The 26,664-nt window shown below is 36.6% G+C and overlaps 2 protein-coding genes across 20 annotated transcripts in view; one reads left to right on the forward strand and one right to left on the reverse strand.

Annotated features, from left to right (window-relative positions):
- LOC133535094 (calcium/calmodulin-dependent protein kinase type 1D-like) overlaps positions 1-26,664 on the reverse strand; it is a 510,841-nt gene that overhangs the window by 274,918 nt on the left and 209,259 nt on the right. The gene's annotated exons all lie outside the window — the stretch shown is intronic.
- Positions 1-26,664, forward strand: part of nfasca (neurofascin homolog (chicken) a) — a 179,776-nt gene that overhangs the window by 106,118 nt on the left and 46,994 nt on the right. For 15 of the 19 annotated variants that reach the window (XR_009802139.1, XR_009802138.1, XR_009802140.1 and 12 more), the window contains 13 exons: positions 1,431-1,448; positions 3,793-3,898; positions 12,050-12,246; positions 12,444-12,566; positions 16,845-17,015; positions 17,282-17,329; positions 18,759-18,870; positions 20,195-20,379; positions 20,454-20,585; positions 20,751-20,894; positions 22,946-23,057; positions 23,122-23,288; positions 25,218-25,365. Coding sequence is in view for 16 of the 19 variants with exons in the window: in XM_061874515.1 (XP_061730499.1) it covers positions 1,431-1,448; positions 3,793-3,898; positions 12,050-12,246; positions 12,444-12,566; positions 16,845-17,015; positions 17,282-17,329; positions 18,759-18,870; positions 20,195-20,379; positions 20,454-20,585; positions 20,751-20,894; positions 22,946-23,057; positions 23,122-23,288; positions 25,218-25,365 (1,663 nt within the window). In the remaining 3 variants the exon portion in view is untranslated. The remainder of the gene's footprint in view (positions 1-1,430; positions 1,449-3,792; positions 3,899-12,049; positions 12,247-12,443; positions 12,567-16,844; positions 17,016-17,281; positions 17,330-18,758; positions 18,871-20,194; positions 20,380-20,453; positions 20,586-20,750; positions 20,895-22,945; positions 23,058-23,121; positions 23,289-25,217; positions 25,366-26,664) is intronic. The other 4 variants (XM_061874522.1, XM_061874523.1, XM_061874528.1 and 1 more) reach the window with 2 other exon arrangements.

A 26,664-nucleotide genomic window follows, 5' to 3' on the forward strand; every position in this document is an offset into this window, starting at 1 on the left:
AACCGTGCTGCTCATTTGGCTACTACAAATATATACATCTTTTCAACTTTTTAATTGCAAGCTGTAGGAAGACATTTATTGTAGCACCCAGTTAAATTAAATCTCATAGTATATACGCCACTGAAATAATCATCATCCAAGCAATAATAGTGTTCTTGATTCAAGTTGGATGCACACAAGTATACAGTCCAAGTTTTGCTGTCAGACTTTGGCTAAAATGAAAGTTACAGCTACTTTTCACAGAGATAGCTTGCTACAAAGCTCGCTATGCTGCGCCGCTTTAAATGCATCACAGACGTACTGTAATGAAATGCAAGGTCGTGTCGCAATTTGAGCAAGTTATCCATGATTTTGTTAGGGTGAAATGTTACCATTCTTTCGAAATTTTCGCTTTTGCCCGTTTTTACCTGGTCAAACAAATTAATTTTGAGTTTGATAGAGTTTTTAGCTTTTATTTTTGTTGTTGTTCTCTTAATATACTGTACATGGTATATTCTTGAAGTATGTTGTACATTAGACATTGTAAGTTGATGAAAAAAAAGAAATGATTAGTCATAAGTGTATGTGTGTTGTTTTGAGTGAAAGCTTGTTGTTTAGGTTTATTTCGAACATGCATACAGTTAAAATATGATGCATCACATATTTCACATGTTACCATTTTTCATTACAACATGGAGTAGGAAGAAGCAGAGTTTATTTAATCCTACCACTTTCCCCTTTTATAGCACTTACAAATGCGTGTGTTCACTTTAAATTAATTAATAACTAATTCAACAGTTCTCTTGCATTTTCATTGTTAGCTTTTTTTTACAATTAATATTTTTGTCTTCTTTCTCTCTGCTCATCACTTGAAAACTCCAAACAGGTAAGTTATCGTTCACCATGGTAACGAGCTGTCTAGTTTTTACTCATAGGTTGAAACTAATAATCACAAGCTATGCATACCATATTTTCCGAACTAAAAGCCGCACCTGCAAATATATTCCAGTGCGTTGTGAAATGAGATACTTACATAGAGAGCGTTTCTAAATCTTTATTTGCATACCTTAATTGTTTCCCAATGGTGCCTGTAATCAGCAGTAAAACAGAAGATCAAACAAAGTCATTGATGTCTTCAATTGACCCTTAATAAGTTTAATAACATTTTTGCATAATTCCTCCACCTTATACTTTGCAAACACTTTAAGTTTGAACAGTTTCTTAAAGTGGATCATTTTAGTACTTTATCCATAATTGGCGAAGAAAAAAAAACATAGAATAGCCGCACCGTTGTATGAGCCGCAGGGTTCAAAGCTTGGGGAAAGTAGCGACTTGTAGTCCGGAAAGTACGGTATTTAGTACTGTAAATGTTTGTGTCCCTAATATAATGAACAGCCTCTTAATAATCTATCCACACTTTGTCTCCATGTTGCTTTACACTGGACTAACAGCAAACATCCTGGCAGACCGTAAGTCTTTCACGTTGGAATTATGTGGTGCATGCAATGTCATCAAGTATCATACATTTCACATCTGGTGTAAGAGTTGATTGGAGTCCTCATTAATTTTTTCAAAAATACACATTCAAAAATGTGTATTCATAATCAACAAAATCATTGAATTTGACGAAAGTGACTTGGAGTAAATGACATTAAATTGGTTCCTACTGAGTTACTACAACATTTGTTCGTTTGACAGGGGCAGTGTCCTCTGGATGTGATTTTTTTTTTTTTTTTTTAATTATGTGTTTATTTATTCATTTACAGACAGTCATAAGTTTGTATTACATGATTGTTTCCTTTGTTTATATCAGAGTTAGTTCTGCAAAAAGGTTATCCCTAGAAGCACTCAGCTCGTGAACAGGGACCCACAGTTAAAGTATACATCATCATATAATATACAAAATACAGTACAATACAATACATTTCAAACCATAAGGGGTGTGCTAAATATAATGAGCATAACATAGCAATACATTTTGCTTAAAACAAATCAAGTCACCAAATATTCATATCTCAGCTCAAAGAATGTGACTTTAAAAGGTGTGTGAGCTTTAAATTGACGTGTATATGAGTTATGAGCACAGTAATTATATTTTAATCCAGCCTGCTGCATCAATTCCCCCACGGTTGTCATGGTAGCATGCAATTTATGAGAACATCAGCAGGATAATAGCAGAAGAGATTAGCTGCTTAAAAAAAGGTGGGTAGAGAAGCCAAAATTGTAACCAAAATTGGCACTTGAGTAGGAGTGTCGTTGCTTTTGATCCCAGGAGTTCAAAGTGCAGCCCAGGGACCATTTGTGGCCCCGCAGCTAATTTTTTAAAGACTATTACAAAAATGAAAACAACTAAGTGAGAAAGCAGTTGCAATGTAATGTAAAAATTATGCAATATTGATAAAAATACAATGTTTTTTACTTTAAAACTGACATTGCTAAAAAAGTAATAACAACTTATAATCGACGGATAGATCTGTCTTAGATCCTGAGGTTTAGTCATTGAAAGTAAAAATAGGCCTTTTTTTTCTTTTTTACATTTTTGAATCATCGAGACCTTTAGTTTAATTATTTTTTTTAACTGTCATTGTTCAAGAAATAATAATGCATCAAAAGCAATGTTGTTATAAATTATTTAAATCTTTAGGGCATCAATTTCTTTACATCAAATATTCCACTTTGAACACTTTGAACATTTATATTTTTGCCATAAAACACAGGGTTTTTATTCGACAAAGGGTATTTAACATAAAAAAACCCCAAAAGGTTCATGTCAACAAATCCAAAATTGATCTATAGATATTTCAGCGTCGAAATTAAACAAAAACAATATCTGACTTGTTTATAACATTTAATAACTGTGACACTTTTTGAGGGTAGTCCGGATGGTTAGAATAAATATTGTATTGGTTTTGAAAATTAAAAAATATCAAAATGGCCCACGCATGCTTTCATTTGGACACCCCTGCTTTAGGGTAATATGACTCAAGTAAGAATGAAAAGTATCCAATTAATTACTTGAGTAAGAATAAGTATTGATTGAAAAAATGCTCAAGTACTGAGTAACTCAGTAGTAACTTTTGATTTATTTAGTAGTTATTCCTTAATGGCACGTGCACTACAACCGTAGTTGGTGTGTGTATTTTGTGCAAGAGACTACTACTGCATGTGCTACAAAAAAGGGCTAGTTGTACAGTCACTTATGACTTTTTAACAGGGCTAATGTTAGCATATGCACAGCTAAAACATAATAAAATAACATCTACAACTTACTGCAACATGGTTTATTTACTTGCAAGTGGAATTCTACTGACTGATGATAATATGAATGTTCTTTTTCATGGTTCGACAGTAAACTTTGGAGAGTTACGATGTCACTTTTTGACAGTGTGTAGTTTGAGTGTAGTCATGTGACTGCCAGGTTTCGATTGATTGGTAAAACAGAGTCATGTGACATACAGTAAGTCTAACCAAAGAGCCAAATGAATATGTCTTTGCAAGCAGTAATCAATTGATTATAGATAAATATAATGATATAAATGGATGTAGAGATTGGAATTAAATTTAATATAACAAAGTAAAAGTAGTAAAAGTATGTTGCATTAAAATTACTCTGATAATGCATCCAAAACGTTACCTCAGTAAATGTTACAGTAAAAACCTATTTTGTGGTAAAAAACACCTTTGGATATTAAATGCACATAGCGGGGGACAAATATTTGTTCAGTAACCACCGAATAAATTGATGTGTTTTGTAGTTGATTTAGTTTGTGTGTAACAATGCAAGACCCTCACCTTCTCTTCCCCCCTCCCCAGTGAAACAGCCCCCGACTATAATCAAGCAGTCAGTGAAGGACTACATTGTGGACCCCAGAGATAACATCATCATCGAGTGTGAGGCCAAGGGCAACCCTGTGCCAACGTAAGCAAAGCACACAAACGCACACACACCCACAGACACACACACACTGTACTAATTATTGTCCATATTTAATCATGAACCTTTAATTTATTGTAGATCAGCTCAAAGGATAACAATACGATGTTGCCGTGAGGACTAAATAAAAAATACAAGCATTATACAAATATCCCAACAAAAAATCCCGGGCGAGCCCCCAATTATGTTAACACTCCCCATAGCTGTTGTCAACACAACATAAAAGACGGATGATCTGAACTTGTGAACAGTTTGTCTTGCACATGAATATAACATACAGCAAAGCGAGTCGTAGTAGCAAAGATGTGTGCAGTGATGAACTGGGCAGGTGAGCATCCGAGTAAGAGAGAGAGCGAACTTCTGGTTACATTTCCAGGGCTTTAACTCCTGGGCTCCAATTGGGATTTACAGACAATGAGGGACGTAATCAGCAAATGAAACATGGGCGTCTGGTGCAATGGACGTCGAGTGGATCTAGTTAATAGTGTGACAGTCAAGTCCATAGTGGATCTAACATAATAGTGTGAGAGTCCAGTCCATAGTGGGGCCAAGTCAGCTGCGCAGAGACGTCCCCACCTGATGCACAGATGAGTGGTCCACCCCGGGTCCCAAATTTTCACCTAATCTGTGCCCCCCTCTCCACGAAGGAGAGGAGGGGCAGAAAAGAGACGGCAAATCAACTGGTCGAAAATGGGGGTCTTTTTATAGGGCTAAAGTATACAAATTAGTTTTAAGATGGGACTTAAATGCTGAAGTAGCATGTCTCATGTTATCGGGAGAGCATTCCAGAGTACTGGAGCCCGAAAAGAAAACACTTTATTGCCCGCAGTGTTTTTCGGGCTCTGGGAATTACTAATAAACCGGAGTTCCTAGAAAGCAGATTTCTTTCTGGGACAATACAATACAATCGGCAAGATAGGAAGGAGCTAGACCGTTTAGTATTTTATACGTAAGTAGAAAACCTTAATGTCGCATCTTAAGTGCACAGGAAGCCAGTGCAGGTGAACCAGTACAGGCGTAATATGATCAAACTTTCTTGTTCTTGTCAAAAGTCTAGCAGCCGCATTTTGTACCAACTGTGATTTTTTAATGCTAGACATAGGGCAGGGGTCGGCAACCCAAAATGTTGAAAGAGCCATATTGGACGAAATATACAAAAACAAATCTGTCTGGAGCCGCAAAAAATTAAATCAATCAATCAATCAATCAATCAATCAACCAATCAATCAATCAATCAATCAATCAATCAATCAATCAATCAATGTTTATTTATATAGCCCTAAATCACAAATGTCTCAAAGGACTGTACAAACCACTACGACTACGACATCCTCGGAAGAACCCACATAAGGGCAAGGAAAACTCACACCCAGTGGGCAAGGAGAACTCACACCCAGTGGGACGCCAGTGACAATGATGACTATGAGAACCTTGGAGAGGTCCCCTAGGAGACCGAAAGCAATGGATGTCGAGCGGGTCTAACATGATACTGTGAAAGTTCAATCCATAGTGGCTCAAACAGCCGCGAGAGTTAAGTTCAAAGCGGATCCAAGACAGCAGCGAGAGTCCCGTCCACAGGAAACAATCCCAAACGAAATCGGATCAGCAGCGTAGAGATGTCCCCAACCGATACACAGGCGAGCGGTCCATCCTGGGTTAAAAGCCATATTACATACAGATAATGTGTCATGAGATATACACTGAATTAAGAGGACTTAAAGGAAACTAAATAAGCTCAAATATAGCTACAAATGAGGCATAATGATGCAATATGTACATACAGCTAGCCTAAATAGCATGTTAGCATCGATTAGCTTGCAGTCATGGAGTGACCAAATATGTCTGATTAGCACTCCACACAAGACAATAACATCAACAAAACTGACCTTTGTGCATTGATGCACAACGTTAAAAGTTTGGTAGACAAAATGAGACAGAAAAAGAAGCGGCATAAAACACGTCCTAGAAAATCGGAGAAAGTTGCATGTAAACAAACCACGGTGCGTTCAAGGACCGCCAAAATTAGTAGGACAAAACGGCGCTCGCCAAATACTCGAATCAGTGAAGCATGTTTAATTAAACAGTGTGTTTTATAACAATTAGGGAGGTTTGTGTCTTGTTTGTCCTCCTGCAGAAACCATATTAAAACAAAACATGTATTTTTTTTTTCCTTCTTTTGTTTCCATTTCTCATACATTTTTGAAAAAGCTCCAGAGAGCCACTAGGGCGGCATTAAAGAGTCGCATGTGGCTCTAGAGCCGCGGGTTGCCGACCCCCGACATTGGGAGACCCGAAAATAATACATTACCGTAATCGAGATGTGATGTAAAGAACGAATGAATGATGATCTCAGCGTCGCTTATGGACAAAATGCAAAAAACTTTAGCGATATCACATTGACTCAGATGAGAGAGTTGGGTAGAAAATAATACCCAGATTCTTTACCGGGTCGCCTTGTTTAATTGTTTGGTTGTCAAATGTTAGGTCTTACACAATGTTTTTATTTTCCATACAACCTACTTTATCATTATACTTTCCTGCAAATACTCCCTTCTTACTGCACTAACTTGTTTAGGTGCAAACCTTACATAGAATCTTTTTGCATCCATCCCTGATTTCAGCTCCATTCAATCTTGTTCATATTTGTATCGGGTGTTGTGTTATTCACTGATTTAATGAATGAATGTATTATTATACTGCATGAAACAAACAATTTGTTCAGCATCAAGCCTTGGGAACGGTATCAGTACACCACACACACACACACATGCACACAGGCACACACACATTGTATGCAATAGTTACATCACTGAGCAGTTGAGGACAGTCTCACATTGTTGATTACGCACATTCTTGTGCACACGGTAACACACAGTTACACAGTGAAGCAGTGACAACACACGTAGCGGCTCTCCTTCCAAACACAAACAGGTCATTGTGCTCCAATAATCACTTGACTATTCATGCTCATGAAACATTCAAGCAAAAGTTGACTCACGTCTTTCTGCATCACAAATACAGCAACACATTTAGCACGGCAGTACATTATCAAGGGCTTCTGTACAAAAGCAACAATGCTAAACAACTTGTAGTCATTGTAGTGAGTTAATTCACATCAGTATCGCAATTTTATTCATAACAATTCTGACTTGACCTTGAAAACATTTTCAATAATTGATTTTTATAATGAAAAATGCTGCATATATATGTTATATGTCAGCAGCCAAGAGGGGCTTTTGTAACTTCTAACCTGTTTTAAAAATATCTTATTTTATTTTTTATACCAAATAGAATCGTGTTAAGTGTAGAATTAATTCTGGAACACATCATTACCCCAACAATTGGAATTGAATTGAGTCTTGATTGTGTATTCACACATTTTTTGTTGTAAGATTCACATGGTCACTTAATAGTAATAATATCTACTTTTTACTTTTTACCTTCTTTCATGTACTTCTTACCGTCTTTAACTTCTTTATCTACTTCTTACTTTCTATAACCTAGTTCTTACATTCTTTTACCTACTTCTTACCTTCTTGTACCCTCTTTGATCTTCCTTTACCTACTTTGTACCTTCTTTGAACTTCTTCTAACCTCTTTTTACCCTCTTTTACCTACGGTACTTCAGACACTTTGTTTTACCTACTTCTCACCTTGTTTTACCCTCTTAAACTTTGTTTTACCTACTTCTCACCTTGTTTTACCCTCTTAAACTTTGTTTTACTTACTTCTCATCTTGTTTTACCCTCTTAAACTTTGTTTTATCTACTTCTTCTTTAACTACTTCCTATCGTTTTTTACCCACTTCTAAACTTGTTTTGCCCAATTTGACCTTCTTATACCTACTTCCTACCTAGTGTTACCCTCTTTTACCGTATTTTACGTACTTCTTTCCTTCTTTTAGCTTTTTACCTACTTATCTTCTTTTACCTTCTTTTACGTTTTTGTTTTACCCTCCCTTACCTTCGTTTACCTACTTCTTACTTTTTTTTATTTACTTTGTACCTTCTTTTAACTACTCCTAATCTCTTTTTACCCTCTTTTACCCACAGTACTTCCGACACTTTGTTTTACCTACTTCTCACCTTGTTTTACCTTCTTAAACTCTGTTTTACCTTCTTCAACTACTTCTTATTAATTTTTACCCACTTCTAAACTTCCATCCATCCATTTTCTACCGCTTATTCCCTTTCGGGGTCGCGGGGGGCGCTGGCGCCTATCTCAGCTACTTGTTTTACCCAATTTTACCTTTTTATACCTACTTCCTACCTTCTGTTAATAATAATAATAATCGATTTTATTTGTAAAAAAAGCACTTTAAGTTGAGCAAACAACCTCAAAGTGCCACAGTGTAAAAAAAATAGTAATAATAATAAAAAGATAATAAAAATATATAAAATATAAAACTAGAAAAAGCCCAATAGCTAGAACCATCATGCATGTCTATAAAAAGGCTTTTTTAAAAAGATGGGTTTTTAAGCCTATTTTAAAAGCATCCACAGTCTGAGATGCCCTCAGGTGGTCAGGGAGAGCGTTCCGCAGACTGGGAGCAGCGGAGCAGAAAGCCCGGTCTCCCATAGTTTGTAGCTTTGTCCGTGGAGGTTGGAGGAGGTTAGTCTGTTTGGAGCGGAGGTGTCGTGTGGAGGATTTGGGGGTGAACAGTTCTTTGAGGTAGAGGGGGGCATTTCCGTGGAGGCAGTGGTGGGTTAGTAGGGAAATTTTTAATTAAATCCTGAGTGGGTCAGGGATTTGAGAGTTGGTGTGATGTGGTCATGTTTCCCCACTCTCATCAGGATCCTCGCAGCACTATTTTGTATGTACTGCAGCTTTTGAATGTTCTTGTTGGGGATCCCGACAAGAAGTGCGTTGCAGTAGTACCTTATGTCACCCTCTTTTATCCTATTTTATGTACTTCTTCCCTTCTTTTGCATTTTAACTACTTCATACTTTTTTTATTTAACCTTTTTCACCTTCTTTTTCCTGCTTCTTTTGTTCGCTTATCTTGTTTACCTTCTTTTACCGACTTCTTACCTTGTTTCACCCTCTATTTCTCATTATCGCGATCGGCTTAGCTGGAGTAGGATCCCATCACAGAGCAGAAAAAATGAATAAAAATGATAACAAAAAGAGCACTCAAAAGTAGAGACAAAAATAACTAAGGAAGCACACTTGGGGCGGTATAGCTCGCTTAGTAGAGCGGCCGTGCCAACAACTTGAGGGTTGCTGGTTCGATCCCCGCTTCCGCCATCCTAGTCACTGCCGTTGTGTCCTTGGGCAAGACACGTTACCTACCTGCTCCCAGTGCCACCCACACTGTTTTGAATACAAAAATTAAATATTGGGTTTCACTATGTAAAGCTCTTTGAGTCACTACAGAAAAAATATAATTCACTTTACTTCACTTCACTTACAGTGTAAGGAACAAAAATAGCACCCAAGTAACAATAAACAAACATGGCAAGGTAGGGACTGAGCCACAGCGCAATGAGACGTTTGTGTGGAGCCAAAGCAGAGGAGAAGAGTGAACCATCAGAAAATCGACTGTCGCCGAGTGAATGACCTGGAGAGCTTCAGTAGTCAGGAGGAAATGAGGATCAGGTGTGCATTCAGGTGGCCACGCTCCGTGAACCAGAAACCAGACACTGCAACAAAAAGAAGATAGGCGGCAGCAGTGCTGCCAGGTCATGACATGTATCTTGTTTTACTTTCTTTTAGTATCCTACCTTCTTTTAAAAAAACATTTTACCTTCTCATACCTACTTTCTACCTTATTTTACCTTCTTTTAGCAACGTTCTACCTTCTTTTACCTACTTCTTACATCTTCCCTTCTTTTACTTAAACTTCTTACTTTCTTTTACCTTCTTTTAGCTATTTTCTACCTTTTACCTTTTTCTTACCTTTTTTTAGCTACATTCTACCTTCTTTTACTGATTTCTTACCTTCTTTTACCTTTTTAATCTACAGCGCGTCATGCGTGTTATTACACCTAAAGTGCATACGTTATTGAGCTAGCTGTGTACAAACAAAACATGAAATGTGGACTAATACTCTAGAGATACTGCAATATTATTGTTCATGTTTTCCAGTCAGCAAAGTTTGGTGTTCTTTCGCATTTTTTTGTGCATTACAAACCGAAAGCCATTTAGCTGCTAACGCAAAAGCTCCTGGAAATTCCTGGCTTTTAATGGCCGAAGGTATTGATGTGTGTTTCCAAATTAAAGGAAACAGCAGGCGGTTTTCTGTTAATGGATTTATTACACTGTTTGGCAAGTGAGGTAACGTTTGCTGTGGTCTGGAACAACACAGCAATAAACAACAATCAGAAATGCAGCCAATTTTACATACAGATAATGTGCAATGAGACATGCAAATATAAATTATATACAAAGAGGATAAAAGTAAAGAATATTAAATGAGTTCAAATATACCTACAAACGAGGCATAATGATGCAATCTGTACATACAGCCAGCTTAAATTGCCTGATTAGCATTCCAAGAAGTCAATAACATCAACAAAGTTCAGCTTTGTGCAGTCATGCACAGCATAAAACTTTTGGTGAAAAAGAAGGAGTGGAAGATTTTACATGTTTTAATTTTCCTGAGGGAACCGTCCTGAAGCAATCAATAAAGTACTATCTATCTATCTATGTAAACGAAGTGCTGCATCACAGTCCACACTATGGTGCGTTCAAGAACCGCCGAAAATTAGTTGGACAAAACGATGTTTACCAAATTCTCTCATCAGTGAAGCATACACACAAAATATTAAACAGTCGGTTTTCTAACAATTGGGAAAGTTGGTGTAATGTTTGTCCACAAACAAAAACCATTCTAAAACAAACAAAAAAAAATTCCGCCATCTTTTTCTATTTTCAATCCTTTTTTAAAAATTCTCCAGGGACCCACTAGGTCAGCACTAAAGAGAGCCGCTGGTTGCTGAACCCGGGGCTAGGAATAAGTTTTCAATAAAAATGTCAAATGAAGTGCATTGTAATTCATTAATTTGCATTTTAGATGCGCTTCTTTACGCAAACAGGGCCCCCTATCGATTGTGGAGCCCTACACTGTAAAACAAAATCCTATTTTTATGGTTAATTTACTCTAAATTTCTACTGTAATTTTTCTATTTTTTTTAAATAGGTTATAAAACTGTAGAATTGAAGACATTATTTGTAAATAAACAAACCGCCTGTTATTTTAAGTAATATGCCAGTAATGACAAACGATGTATATTTCAATTTTTTTTACAGAAAAATACCATATTAATAATACATATCATTAATAATACATATCATTTTTTGTTTTCTCAAATTACTTTCAAATTCATGTAAAATTACAGTAATTAACTTTAATTTAATATGTAGCTTGTTATATAAAAGTCTATGTCCATACTAACAATCTAACAGTTTTATAGGTAATTTTAAGGAAAATCTTGTTTTTTTAATATTTATGTGTATTTTTTTATTCAAGTGGAAAAATATTTGTAGCCTGTTATATAAAGGTTTGTACTAATACTAATAATTTGAAATTTTTCTCTGTAATATGACACACGAACGTGACTGCAAGACATACTTGATCAACAGCCAACAGCCGTACAAGTCACACTCACGGTGGCCGTACAAACAAATTTAATACTGTTACAAATATGCGCCACACCGTGAACCCACATCAAACAAGAATGACAAACACATTCCAGTAGATTACCGTTTTTTTACAAGTTTTTTTTTTACAGTGTACGTACAGCGTAGGAGCTGCATATAACTGCTCCCCTCACCTCCCAGGGGGTGAACAAGGGGACGGGTCAAATTCAGATGACACATTTCACCACACTAAGTGTGTGTGTGACAATCATTGGTACTTTAACTTTCAACTTTTACTTTATAAGGAGAGGCTTTTCTGGATACCAAATATTGAAATCTTGTACATGTTATAAAAACGGTCATACGTGTTTTTATTGAATCCTCACATACAGTTTATGTGTAACATGGAACCACTATGGTCCAACACTGTTGTTTCAGGATGCTGGTAAAAATCTGATTCAAAACCTGAAAAAACATGGATTTGAACCCTCAACCTGTAGGCTGTGAGGAATATGAACGATTGAACTCTCTTCCTTTTTCTGTTTCATGTTCCAGGTTCACATGGCGAAGGAATGGGAAGTTTTTCAACATCGGGAAAGATCCTCGGGTGACGATACGAAAACGCTCGGGAACGCTGGAAATCGGTTTCCGTAACGGAGGACGTCCGGAGGATTACGAAGGAGAGTACCAGTGTTTTGCCAACAATGTATATGGGATGGCGCTGTCGAACAAAATTGTACTCCAGGTCTCCAGTAAGTGTGGATCACAAATAAGTTTTTTTTTTTTGTTTTAATGGCAACATAGAGATTGTTAGTCTTTATCGAATGGACTGTTAGTCTATATAGAATGTTACACTTTAAAGCACAATGGGTCAAGATAATATATATTTTTTTAATGATTAATATTGCTGTTATTATTATTCATGTCCTCCGTTCCTTGTTCTCTCCAGAGGCTCCTTTGTGGCCGAAAGAGGTTCTCGAGCCGGTGGTGGTGACTGAAGGCACCTCCTTGGTCCTCCCCTGTAACCCTCCTCCTGGTCTTCCGCCCCCTTTCACTTTCTGGATGAACAGCAGTGAGCAGCAATTTCACATCAAACTCTAATCACACTTTCTGCAGTGAGAAATAAACTTTGTCAATAAAATAAATGAAGCAAGCAACTAACAGTCTCAGTAAACAACACAATTGTACTTAAATACTCTATAAAACTATTGAGAAGTTGGCAGTTTTTATAAAATGAAGGCAACATACTTGCAAAAATAGCAAATATCTTTATTTTTTAAATGCACGTATTTTAGATGTACATGTCAACCTTTTGCAAATATCTATATTTCATATGACTCAAGTTTTGTTTAATATGGAGGGTCAAATGAGACGGGATGAAATAAATAAATAATTATATATTTTATAATTACTTAAATGTGTCATCCATCCATCCATTTTCTACCACTTTTCCCTTTTGGGGTGGTGTAATTAAAGTTATGTTAATTCAATATTAAATGTGTCATGAATTTAATATGACAATATATATACATATATACACATATGACAATATATATATATATATATAAATATATATATATATATATATATATATATATATATATATATATATATATATATATATATATATATATATATATATTAGGGTTGTACGGTATACTGGTATTAGTATAGTACTGCGATTCTAATTAATCATATTGGGTACTATACCGCCTCTGAAAAATACCGAAATAGAATGAAAAATGACACAATATGTTACTGCATATGTCAGCAGACTAAATTAGGAGCCTTTGTTTGCTTACTTACTAATTAAAGACAAGTTTTCTTGTATGTTCACTATTTTATTTAAAGACAAACTTGCAATAAGAAAAATATGTTTAATGTACCCTGATTTTTTTTGTTAAAATAAAGGCAATAATGCAATTTTTTGTGGTGCCCTTTATTTAGAAAAGTACCAAAAATGATCGGTACCGGTACCAAAATATTGGTTTCGGGACAACACCATCCATCCATTTTCTACCGCTTATTCCCTTTTGGGGTCTCAGGGGGTGCTGGCGCCTATCTCAGCTTCAATCGGGTGGAAGGCGGGGTACACCCTGGACAAGTCGCCACCTCATCGCAGGGCCTTTGGGACAACACATAACATATATATATATATATATATATATATATATATATATATATATATATATATATATATATATATATATATATATTTAATGGAAGCCTTCACATACAATGGTTTATATAGAGCACAGAGTGGGTGGGTACAGGCAGGCGTAGGGTGTGGTGATTGGCTCATGTGTTACCTAGGAGGTGTTTCCGTCTGTGGCGGCATGTTGAAATGATTTCACTGCGCTTGTTGAGGGATGATAGATCTGGATGATATATAATAAACAGTTTCTCTTTTAAGCATAGGTTGCATCTTTTATTACCACTGTGTGCTGGATGCAAGAATTTGCCATGTTATTGAATATTCAACACTATTGTCTTTGAGGTTCCAAATGTGTTTGCTGAGCTCTGTAGAATTCCGCAAAGTCTGGTTTCAAAAGGAGGCATTGTGATTATTCCATCTTGTTTTGAATGCTCCTTCGGTTAATCCTACGTACGTGTCGGATGTGTTAATGTCCTTGCGTGTTACCTTTGCTTGGTAAACGACTGATGTCTGTAAGCACCCTCCGTTGAGAGGGCAATCAGGTTTCTTGCGACAGTTACGTTCCTTATTGGTTTCAGAGTCGTTTAGTCTGGGGGTGGGCAGTCCTTTTGCAATTACTTTGTTGTGGTTTGAAATTATTTGTTGTATGTTATTCATACAGCTGTAGCTCAATTTAATGTGGTTCTTGTTGAATATTTTTCTTAGGGTGTTGCCTTTGGGGAAGTGTTTGTCGATCAAAGTGAGGAACTTGTGGCCGATATTGGTTGAGACGTTTTTGCTGAATGGCGGATTGTACCAGATGATGTTGTTTCGTCTTCTGCTCTTTTTTGATTGGTTTCCTGGAGTGGGTTCATAGGTGAGGGTGAAGTTGTATCCGCTTTCATCAAGTGCTTTCTGGTACGGGGGGGTTGCTTGGTCGAATTCAGCTTTGCTGGATGACAGCATCGATAGCCTTTTATTAATTCCGGTAGGTATTCTTTTCGTGGTGGTGGGTGGGTGGTTGCTGTCATGGTGCACGTATTGGAGTGTTGTGTTGGGTTTTGTTAATGGTTGGTAGCTGTTATTTCTCAGGTTGAAAGTGACGTCAAGGAAGTTGACGGTTTGCTTGTTGGCTTCAATCGTGATCCGTAGGCCGTTTTCTTTGAAGATTTGGCATATGCGCTTCTTGGTGTTCTTGCTGCTCCTTGGCGAGGCGCGGCACACTGCCAGTCCGTCATCACGGTAAATACCAAGGTTCAGGTTAAGGCTAGCAAGCTGGGAGAGGGGGAAACTCCCAACGAGTTCGCACGTTTCTGCTCCGTCAAAACTCCCCATAGTAACGTCAAATGTTGAATTGTTCTTTTTTTGCCATGGTGTACTGTTGCGGATGAGTATGCAGTTCTTTGCGTGGATGATGATGTTTCTTTCGTTGCCTGTGATTGAGTCGTAGTCCGAGGCGAAGTTTAGTACTTGGGTCAGTAGGTCTTGCGGGATGGAAGGGTAAAATTCTTCGATGTCGAAGGAGATAAAGTTGTGTTGTTGTTTGTCTTGGATGTTGTTAAACCATGTGATTACTGCTGCTGTATTTCTCCATTGGTCGAGTGGTGTTTTGTCCTTGATTTTTGTGTATATATATATATATAAATATATATATATATATTTAAATAATTATATATTGTATAATTACTTACATACATATATATGTATGTATGTATATATATGTATGTATATATATGTATGTATATGTATGTATATATATATGTATATATATGTATGTATGTATATATATTTGTATGTATATGTATTTATGTATGTATGTATATATATATATATATATATATTTATATGTATATGTATGTATGTATATATATATATATATTTATATGTATATATATGTATGTATATATGTATGTATGTATGTATATATATATATATGTATGTATGTATGTATATGTATATATATATATGTATGTATGTATGTATGTATGTATATGTATATATATATATGTATGTATATATGTATGTATATATGTATATATATATGAATATATATATATATATATATATATATATATATATATATATATATATATATATATATATATATATATATATATATATATATATATATATATAAAGGTGAAAGAGGGGTTAGTGCGTCTGCCTCACCTCACAATATGAAGGTCCTGCAGTCCTGGGTTCAATCCCAGGCTCGGGATCTTTCTGTGTGGAGTTTGCATGTCCTCCCCGTGAATGCGTGGGTTCTCTCCAGGTACTCCGGCTTCCTCCCACTTCCAAAGACATGCACCCGGGGATAGGTTGATTGGCAACACTAAATTGGCCGTAGTGTGTGAATGTGAGTGTGAATGTTGTCTGTCTATCTGTGTTGGCCATTCAATGAGGTGGCGACTTGTCCAGAGTGTTCCCCGCCTTCCGCCCGATTGTAGCTGAGATAGGCACCAGGGGCCCCCGCGACCCCACAAGGGAATATATATATATATATATATATATATATATATATATATATATATATATATATATATATATATATATATAATATACTGTATATGTATATATATATCCATCCATCCATCCATCCATCCATTTCCTACCGCTTATTCCCTTTCGGGGTATATATATATATATATATATATATATATATATGTATATGTATGTATACATATATATGTATGTATGGAGCTACTAAATCTAACATTTAACATAGGTTAAAATATTAATTGAAACATTTAATAACAAATGTACATATTTAATACCAGTTTTAATGCGTCATTATTTAAAGAATATATTTATTTATTTCATTCTTTCCAATTTTACCCACCATATTAAAGATGACAACAAAACCTCATTCATTTGAAATATGGACATTTTCAAAAAGTTGAGAAAAATGTCTGCCATAAGTATAAATTATTTAAATAGTAAATAAATTAATACAATTTTGAAATAATTAAATATTGGATTGAACATTGAAGGGATTAATTGAATTTTCAAAAAATGACACATTTATTAACACGTTTATGTTTTTAAATACAATTTTACTCAATTATTGACACAGTGTTTAAGTAACTATTTAACAATGTACAGTCATTATTTATTGAATTCTCTCCAATTTGACTCATCCGTACTTTAAGTGTTGAAGTGATTAACCCTTATTTGCTGACTCAGCGCTCTCTGTCTCATCCTCCTCCCGTGTCCCAGTGATGATGCCCATCCGTCAGGACAAGCGAGTTTCTAAGGGTTTAAACGGAGACCTGTACTTCTCCAACGTGGTGGCCCAAGATGCTAACAACGACTACAGCTGCAACGCCCGCTTTCCGTTCACGCACACCATCCAGCAGAAGAACCCCTTCACTCTCAAAATTATTACCAGTGAGTAATAAGGTCAAAAACGTCTTATAGCATAGAATATACTGTAGTCGTTTCCCCCTGCAGCAAAACAACATTGTAAAGTATTATATAATATAATTGTGATTTTTTGATGAGTAACATAACTGAATATTGGAATATGTAATGTATTGATCCTAGTCTAGTAATATACTATAGTATTAGTATCGTATATGATTGTTTTTGTATGTCAACATGTCAGTGTATGTGCATGCACGTGTGTGTTTGTACATGTGTGTGTGTGTTTTCAGACGAGCCGTATAATCACACATCTTACAATGCCAGTCACAGTTATGGTGGTGAGTCACTATGTGGATATTTACAACTTCTTGCCGCTCAAAGCTATTTATTTCTAAATGACTCCCTAACCTGCTCTGACTAAACGTCACACTAACTTTTAGTGAGTATGATTATAATAATGTAACAAACTAACATGTTAATCTTAATAATATCAAGTATACATGAATATGATCATAATAATGTAACAAACTAACACAGTGCCTTTTTTGACTTTGTACTATCAATCAATCAATCAATCAATGTTTACTTATATAGCCCTAAATCACTAGTGTCTCAAAGGGCTGCACAAACCACCACTAAAACAACTTCACTTTTTTTTACTGTAGACATAAAACTATTTACTTATTTACTGTGTACAAAAAAGAAAAACTACTTTGCTTTTTTTATTGAGTACAAAAACAATTAACTTTTTCGCTGTGCACAAAAAGTTTACTACTTTGCTGTGTACAAAAAGTTTTGTTTATTTGTACCAAAACCACTCTACTTTTTAAGTGTACAAAAAGTTATATACTGTTTATTTTGTACAAACACTAATTTACTTGTTTACTGTGTACCACATTGTATATGTTTATTTTACTTTTTATTCATAGCTGTATGTAGAAGTGTCTGGTTGTATCTGCTGCTTTAATGTCTTTAATGTCCTCTGTGTTCTTTGATGTTTGATGTTTCCCTCTTACACACATGTAAGAGGGATGTGTACTATGGCTATGAGTTGTTGTTTTTTTTCCCTTGTACTTTGTGTTCTGTTCACTTTCTGAGCTGCCATCAACTACTTTGTATTATCAGACTTTGCGTGTGTGTTTTAGTTAGTACAAATAATTTTTAGCCCATAAGTAAAATAAACGGACAAAAATGTTAATTTTGGTTTCACAAGTCAAGCTATGTAAGGTTAAGAAGCATAAATCATCAAAAACATTTATTTTTGGTTAGATTATAAAGCATAAATCATGACAAAACCTTCAATATTTTTGTTCATATTATAAGGCTAATAATCAATATTTTTGTTCATATTATAAGGCTAATAATCAATATTTTTGTTGGATCACGACAAAGAGAAAAAACATGCGAGTTCTTTTGACTTCTCTTTTTTCCCCTCTAACGGTAATCTTTGCATCTTTCTTCCCCTGACAAACATTAAGAAGATCAATGATCCTACTGATTTTTACGGTCTCTAAATGTCTTCCTGTGTGAGATGCCAAAGGATGTTGGACGCGTTCTCTGGCCACCGTGCCTTCCACAGGCCGCAGACACGGACAATGCATGTTTGCCTGGAAAGCAGCCATGAGGAAACGATGCGAATAAAAGTGCTGTGTTTATGTGGCAGTGGCTTTTAAATACGCTCAAAGTAAATTGGTGGAAAGAAACATTTGGATTCAAGCAGGACTGAGTTTGAATGCGTTTAAATACTCTTTGTTTATTTGTCTTCAGGCCGTAAAGTATCCGAGTCGACGCCAACCTTCCTTTTACCGTTGGGGAGTGAGAGCTCCAAAATGGTGCTGAGAGATGAGCAACTTCTGCTGGAGTGTATAGCTGCAGGACTGTGAGCACACACACTCACACACACACACACACACTCGCACACACACACACACACACACACACACACACACACACACACTCGCACGCACACACATGCACTCTCACACACACACATTCCTGTATTTGTTACCTTCTTGAGACCTCCCTAAAAAATGCCTACCTCTTTAAACCCTTTCTAGATATATAAAGATTTGTATTTACAACATTAATAATATACACATACAATGCAAATATAAAAAAGGTAAGCTTTTATTTATTGTATTTAATTTGTTTTTAATTGGTTTTTAATCTTCATTATTTACTTCAAATTATTACAGTATGTCCCTATATACTGTACATATGTATTTATTTATTTCATTAATTTTGGCCAAAGGGGGCGCATTTCCATTTCTTACACACACTTGTTATTACATATGTTGGGCAGAGGGGGAGCACTTAAATTTTTTACACACTTGTTATTTCATATGTTGATCAGAGGGGGAGCACTTTTAAAACTGACACACAGTCCATCCATCCATTTCCTACCGCGTGTCCCTTTCGGGGTCGTGGAGGATGCTTTCCGTTTGAAAAATCCCTCCTTTTTGGGACCACTCTAGTTTTGATAGATTTCACCACGAGGGGTGTGAAGGAGACTTTCCCTATTAGATGCAAAGGTTTTCTGTATTGGGACCAGAATTTTGTTCCTAACTCACCGGTCCTCATATGGAAGGTACTTTTCCTTGTTGATGTCTCAAGAAGGGTAGAAATACAAGAACACACACACACACACACACACACACACACACACACACACACACACACACACACACACACACAAATGAGGTTTGTGATATGGCCTTATTTACATTACGCACCAAATCTGCTTCTCATAAGTGACTGATCAGATTTTTTTGGGGCAATTTAAACCAGACCTGGGCAAATTAAGGCCCGGGGGCCACATGCGGACCATTAAGCTTTTTAATATTTGAGAGTGATAGGTGATAAATGGGAGCAAAAACAAAAGGGTTGCGTTTATATTTTTGTTCAGTATACTTTACAGATGTTTGCCCTTTTATTTTTTTAGAAATAGTATTTTAGGTCATTACAAATTTACCCCTGACTTAAGACATTGATAACAAATTCATAAAATCACAAGTTTATTTAATGGTATTAAAAAATACTCAAAACATTGCAACTTTAGATGTACCTTTCTGAAAAAGCTGCTCCAAATGTAGGCATTTTAGGTTGAAACAATCACAAAAGAAACGCCTGCAAAATCCTGATGGGACTGAAAAAGTTACTGATGTGGTGTCATTTTTAGTCACCTGCTGTTCTGTCTCGTTCAGACCCACGCCTACGATCAAGTGGTTTAAGAAAGGCGGAGATCTGCCGGGGCGCAAAGTAAAACTGGAGAATTACAACAAGACGCTGAAAGTGATCAACGTGTCCGAGGAGGACGCCGGGGAATACGTCTGCATGGCCAACAACCACTTGGGCAGCATACGCCACTCCATTTTTGTTCAAGTCAAAGGTGAGTAAATGAAGGCCAGATGACTAATAAGTCATATTTATGATACATGACATCATTCTCTTCATGTTCTCCAGCGGCTCCTTACTGGCTGGACAAACCTACTAACCTGGTACTTGCCCCGGAAGAGAACGGGCGCCTGGTGTGTCGGGCGAATGGCAACCCTAAACCCAGCATCCAGTGGCTGATCAACGGTCAAACAATCGACAGTAAGTAACGTTCAAGTTCATGTTTGGAACACAAAATGAATGAAGTTCACTGGTTCAAAATATTGGCTTTGAAGGGGTTTGAGTCCAGTCGGGCTTTAAAAATACTTATAACTTTCTTGCATTTAGTAATTAATGTCCTATATTTTCTTCTCCCCTTTTCCTGAGGCTCTCCGCCCAATCCGAGTCGACAGATGATGGGAGACACGATCATCTTCCGCTCAGTGCAGATAGGAAGCAGTGCTGTGTATCAGTGCAACGCCTCCAACCAACATGGCTACCTGCTGGCCAACGCCTTCGTCAGCGTCCTCGGTAAGATATACTGTACAAGGTACTATTCTTCGGTAAGGTATATTGTACAACAGTGGTTCTCAAATGGGGGTATTTGTACCCCTGCGGGTACTTGAAGGTATGCCAAGGGGTACGTGAGATTTTTTAAAAATATTGTAAAAATAGCAGCAATTAAAAAATCATTTATAAATATATTTATTGAATAATACTTCAACAAAATATGAATGTAAGTTCATAAACTGTGAAAAGAAATGCAACAATGCAATATTCAGTGTTGACGGCTAGATTTTTTGTGGACATGTTCCATTAATATTGATGTAAAAGATTTCTTTTTTTGTCAAGAAATGTTTAGAATTAAGTTGATGAATCCAGATGGATCTCTATTACAATCCCCAAAGAGGGCACTTTAAGTTGATGATTACTTTTATGTGTAGAAATCTGTATTTATAATTGAATCACTTGTTTATTTTTCAACAAGTTTTTTGATATTTTTATAAACATTTTTCCAAATAGTTCAAGAAAGACCACTACAAATGAGCAATATTTTGCACTGTTATACAATTTAATACATCAGAAACTGATGATATCGTGCTGTATTTTTACTTCGTTATCTCTTTTTTTCAAGCAAAAATGCTTTGCTCTGATTAGGGGGTACTCAAATTAAAAACAATTTCACAGGGGGTACATCACTGAAAAAGGTTGAGAACCACTGCTGTACAAGATATTATTCTTTGGTAAGATATACTGTACAGGGTATTATTCTTGTAATACTCTTATCTATAAGGTAGTATTCTTTGGTGATGCTGTGTGTGGTAATTATTCTTTGAAGTTCAGACATTACAAAGTAGTATTCCTTAGTAAATATGCTGTACAAGCTATTATTCTTTGTAGGCCATACCCTACAGTCTACAAGGTATTATTATTTGGTAAGATATACTGTACAAGGTAGTATTCATTGGTAAGGCTGTGCATGGTATTATTCTTTGTAGTTCATACTCTACAACAGGGGTAGGGAACCTATGGCTCTAGAGCCAGATGCGGTTCTTTTGCTGACTGCATCTGGCTCTCAGATAAATCTTAACTGACATTGCTTAACACGATAAGTCATGAATAATTTTGCTGGTAATCACAGTGTTAAAAATAATGTTCAAATTATAAAACATTCTCATGCATTTTAATTCAACCATCCATTTTCTATCGCACCTGTTCAAGATGTCACATTAATGGTAAGAAGTATTATGTTTATTGTTGGTTAACTTTAGAATTACAATGGTATTAAAAAGAATACGAGTTTTATTATACTCTAAAAATGTTGGTCTTACTTAAAAATGCACGCATTTAGTTGTATTCAGTGTTAAAAAATATTATATGGCTCTCACGGAAATACATTTTGAAATATCTGGCTTTCATGGCTCTCTCAGCCAAAAAGGTTCCCGACCCCTGCTCTACAAGATAGTATTATTTGGTAAAATATACTGTACAATGTAGTATTGTTTGTCGGTCATACTCTACAGTCCACAAGGTAGTATTCTTTGGTAAGGTACACGGTACAAGGTAGTATTTTTTAGAAATGCTGTGTGTGGTATTATTCGTTGTAGGTCATACTCTACAAAGTAGTATTATTTGGTAAATATGTTGTACGAGGTATTGTTCTTTGTTGGTCATACTCTACAAGGTAGTATTATCTGGTAAGATATACTGTACAATGTAGTATTCTTTGAAAAATATACTGTACAAGGTAGTATTATTTGGTAAGATATACTGTACAATGTAGTATTCTTTGTAAAATATACTGTACAATGTAGTATTATTTGTAGGGTATACTGTAAAAGGTAGTATTATTCGGTAAGATATACAGTACAGTAAAAGGTAGTATTCTTTGTAGGATATACTGTGCAAGGTAAAATTGTAGGATACATTGTACAAGGTAGTATTATTTAGTTCGACATATTTTCCAAAGTATTTGTGTTTGGTAAGATACTGTATACCTTACAAGGTACTGACAACAAGTATTTCAGACATGTACATTAGTAGCAGTATACTGTGTGCAAAAAAGTACTTCCTTTTCACAGATTATCCTCCAAGGATGTTGGGGCCTAAAAACCAACTTATTCAAGTGGTGAAGAACAATCGCACCTTCTTGGATTGTCCTTTCTTCGGTTCTCCTCACCCTGTGTTACGCTGGTAAGTCAGTACAATGAGTTTTTCAGTACTTCTCAGCTGAAACGTCAAAATGTGTTGCTCGTAGGTTTAAGAACGGACAGGGCAGCGGCCTGGATGGCGGTATGTACCGCCTCTACATCAACGGAACCTTGGAGATCAAACGTGCCCGAGTGGAGGACGAAGGAACCTACACCTGTGTGGCCAACAACATTTTAGGCATGGCTGAAAACCAAGTCCGCCTGGAGGTCAAAGGTGAGACATCTTTACAGAACTCCATTGTTCACTTTTGCAGTTGTCAGCGTCCCAACTCTTCTTCTTCATCATCATCATCATCATCATCATCATCATCATCATCATCATCATCATCATCATCATCATCATCACTCTTATTCCAACATGACTCTTTTTTGTTTTCCGTCTTTCTTTCTTTTTTCATTTTCTTTTCATTTTTCTTTCTTTATTTAAAGTTCTTTTTGATTGACTATTACAAAAAATACAACCCAATTAAGTACTCTGTGCTAAATAGTCGATACTACTCATCAACTTAAAGATATTTTATTGACTCATTACAGTTTTTTCATTGATTTTCATTTGAATGGCTTGAATTATTGTCTCTTTGGAATTAAATGTTTATGTTTCATCTATGTATTAATATGAGTTAGATAAATATATCTACGGATGGATGGAGAGAGGGCAGGAATGATGAATAAATGTCGGGAGGATGAAAGGAGGGATAGATGAATGGATGCATGAGAGGATGAAGGGATGGATAGATGGATGAGGAAATGTTGAAGGTAGGGATGGATGGGGTGAGGAAAGGATGGATGAACAGATAAAGGGGATGATGAAGGAATGAAGGGATGGGTGGATGAATGGACAGAGGGAAGGATGGATGATGATGGTAGATGAATAATGTAGCAGAGGAGAAAGGTAGGGATGAATGGATGGATGGACGGTGGGAGTAAAAGATGGATAGATGAAGGGAGGGATAGATGGATAAAGGAATAGAGGAGGAAGGGAATAATGGTAGGATGTAGGGGAGAATGTGGGGATAGATAGATGGGAGAATGGATGGATGAAGGGAAAGAAAGATGGATGGAAGGGATGATGAAGGAATAGAAGGATGGATGAATGAATGGAGAGAGGAAGGAAGGAAAGTAGGAAGGATGATGTATTGGAGAATTAAGGTAGGGATGGATGGATGTGGGAGGTAAGAATGATAGAACAAGGGAAGGAGGGATGACAGATGGATGAAGGGCGAGAGGGAGGTAGCAAAGAATGTATGGATGTTGGGGAGGATGAAGGGAGGGATGGATGGATGGAAGAATGACCGGATAGAGGCAGTTAAGAATGGATGAATGGAGGGGAAGGATAGATGGATGGAAGTATACATGGATTGAGGGAGGTAAGGATGGATGGCTGATATAGCAAAGGATGGAGGTAGGAATGAATGGATGGATTGACGGAGAAAAGAAAGGATGGATAGATGAAGGGAGGAACTGATGAATAGATGGTTAAAGGATAGAGGAGGAAGGGAAGAATGGATGGATGTAAGGGAGGATGATGAATGGATGAAGGGGATGATGAAAGAATGGATGCCTGGATAGAGAAAGGATGGATAATGTAGGGGAGGATGAAGGTAGGGATGAATAGAGGGAGGAAAGGATGAATACATCATGAAGGGATGATAGATGATGAAGGGATAGAGGGCGGTACGGATGTAGGGGAGGATGGAAGGAGGGAGGTAAGGATGGATTAATGGAGGGCAAAGATGGATGGATGGAGGGGAGGGCAGTGGAGGGATGGATGAGAAGTGGACACAAAAGTAGATTCGGTCAACACAAAGTATTTCCATTTAAAAATGTATTTTTAATCAATTGATTGTTAAATGAGTACTCCAGTAATAGAATGGATTTTCTATACAGCTTATCATTATTAGTGTCGCAGGTAAAATGGAGCTTTGATGGAATCATTGTATTGATCCGCCCATCACAGGTTCGTTTTGGTAAAAGTAGGATTCCTCAAATTGAAAACTGGATTTCCTTATAAGCACTATACCTTAAAATCATCATCACACTGTTGGTCATATTATAGTTCACACTGTAGATTGTACGGTTGATTGTACTGAAAACTATATTGTAGATTGACATATTGGTATTCTTCTTCTAACTCCCTCCTCAGAGCCGACACGCATAGTTGGAGCTCCTCAGCATCAGTCAGCCATAAGAGGTTTAACAGTTCGCTTTGAGTGTAAGGTGAAGTCTGACGCCAGCCTGGCCGTCTCTGTGGAGTGGATGAAGGATGACAAGCCTCTCTATCTGGGATGGAGGTAATGGCACCAACAACAACATTAAATTAGTAATGTTCGCATTGTTCGGTAACTGTGTCATTGTTATTTTTAGAAGAGACCAATATTTTAACATTAATTTATAACATACAACAATACATATAATACTTAGAGGGCCTGATCTAACGCTGATAGCGTGTGCATACTAAAAAGTACTATTAGTACTATTACGCAATTGATAACAGCTACAAAAGTGGCCCTATATGTCGCCCTATTTAAATGAAGATTTTGTGTGTACTACCGGCTGTCACCATGGAGACGCTTATTTACTGCACAACCATGTCGTCCTGCTCCAACCTGTGCTCTACCGCTTGTTCCGTTCGGGGTCGCAGGGGGTGCTGGACCCTATCTCAGCTGCATTCGGGCAGAAGGCGGAGTACACCCTGGAGAAGTCGCCATCTCATTATTATTATTCATATTGTGCCAACTCACCTCATTGATGCACATGTCACAAACTCCTTAATTTGACCACTATGCTGAACAATATCCCTTTTACATTGTGGAGTTGTGAATAAACAAACAATAACTACACAGTGTGTTGCTTATAAAAGTACTGGAGTCATTTATTTAAAATTTAGGACTGTTTATTTATCACTCACCTATATGTGATGTTATTTGAAGAAAATATAAAATAGGGCTTAAATGCTTAATAAAAGGAATAATATTGGTATTATCATTGTTTTTCAATACTTTAGATAACTATGTTTAGCTATAACTCACCACACCGTGTTTGCTATTAGTTTCAATTAAAGTTTAGTAATTAAGTGACTGTTTTTGAACCATTTATGAATGTTTTATCTACATCCACGCCATGCTGGAAGAAGGAGACCTACTTAACGTAAAATGTTTAACTTGAATCCTCTTTTTTGTCCCTGTGTTATTTTTTTCTGCCCGGGGCTCATGGACTGATCATCAATAAGATGAGTGGACACGGAAGAGCTACAACTTACGGGGGTGGGACATTTAGGCCTTTGTACCCTCTCATTGGACCATTTTACCAAATAGCATTGACAGACAAGACAGGGACTCAGCCAATCAATCGTCACCTTTCTGTCGCTGTTATGTGTCGGGAGATGGAGTTGTAACGGACTGCGAACAACCAAAGATCGTTTATTGAGTGAGGATGCTGTGCCGCACAGTGATTTACACTGCACACAATTTCCTACATGAAGAATACTTGCAGTCAGTCATATCATCTTCTGTTTGTCACCTATAAAATATAGAGGACATGACATTGGTGTCCTCAAGCCTGTATATTCTGTACATGAAGTCAAACTAAAG

This window comes from Nerophis ophidion, linkage group LG16 (genome assembly GCF_033978795.1).
Source record: "Nerophis ophidion isolate RoL-2023_Sa linkage group LG16, RoL_Noph_v1.0, whole genome shotgun sequence".
NCBI classification, from domain to species: Eukaryota; Metazoa; Chordata; class Actinopteri; order Syngnathiformes; family Syngnathidae; genus Nerophis; species Nerophis ophidion.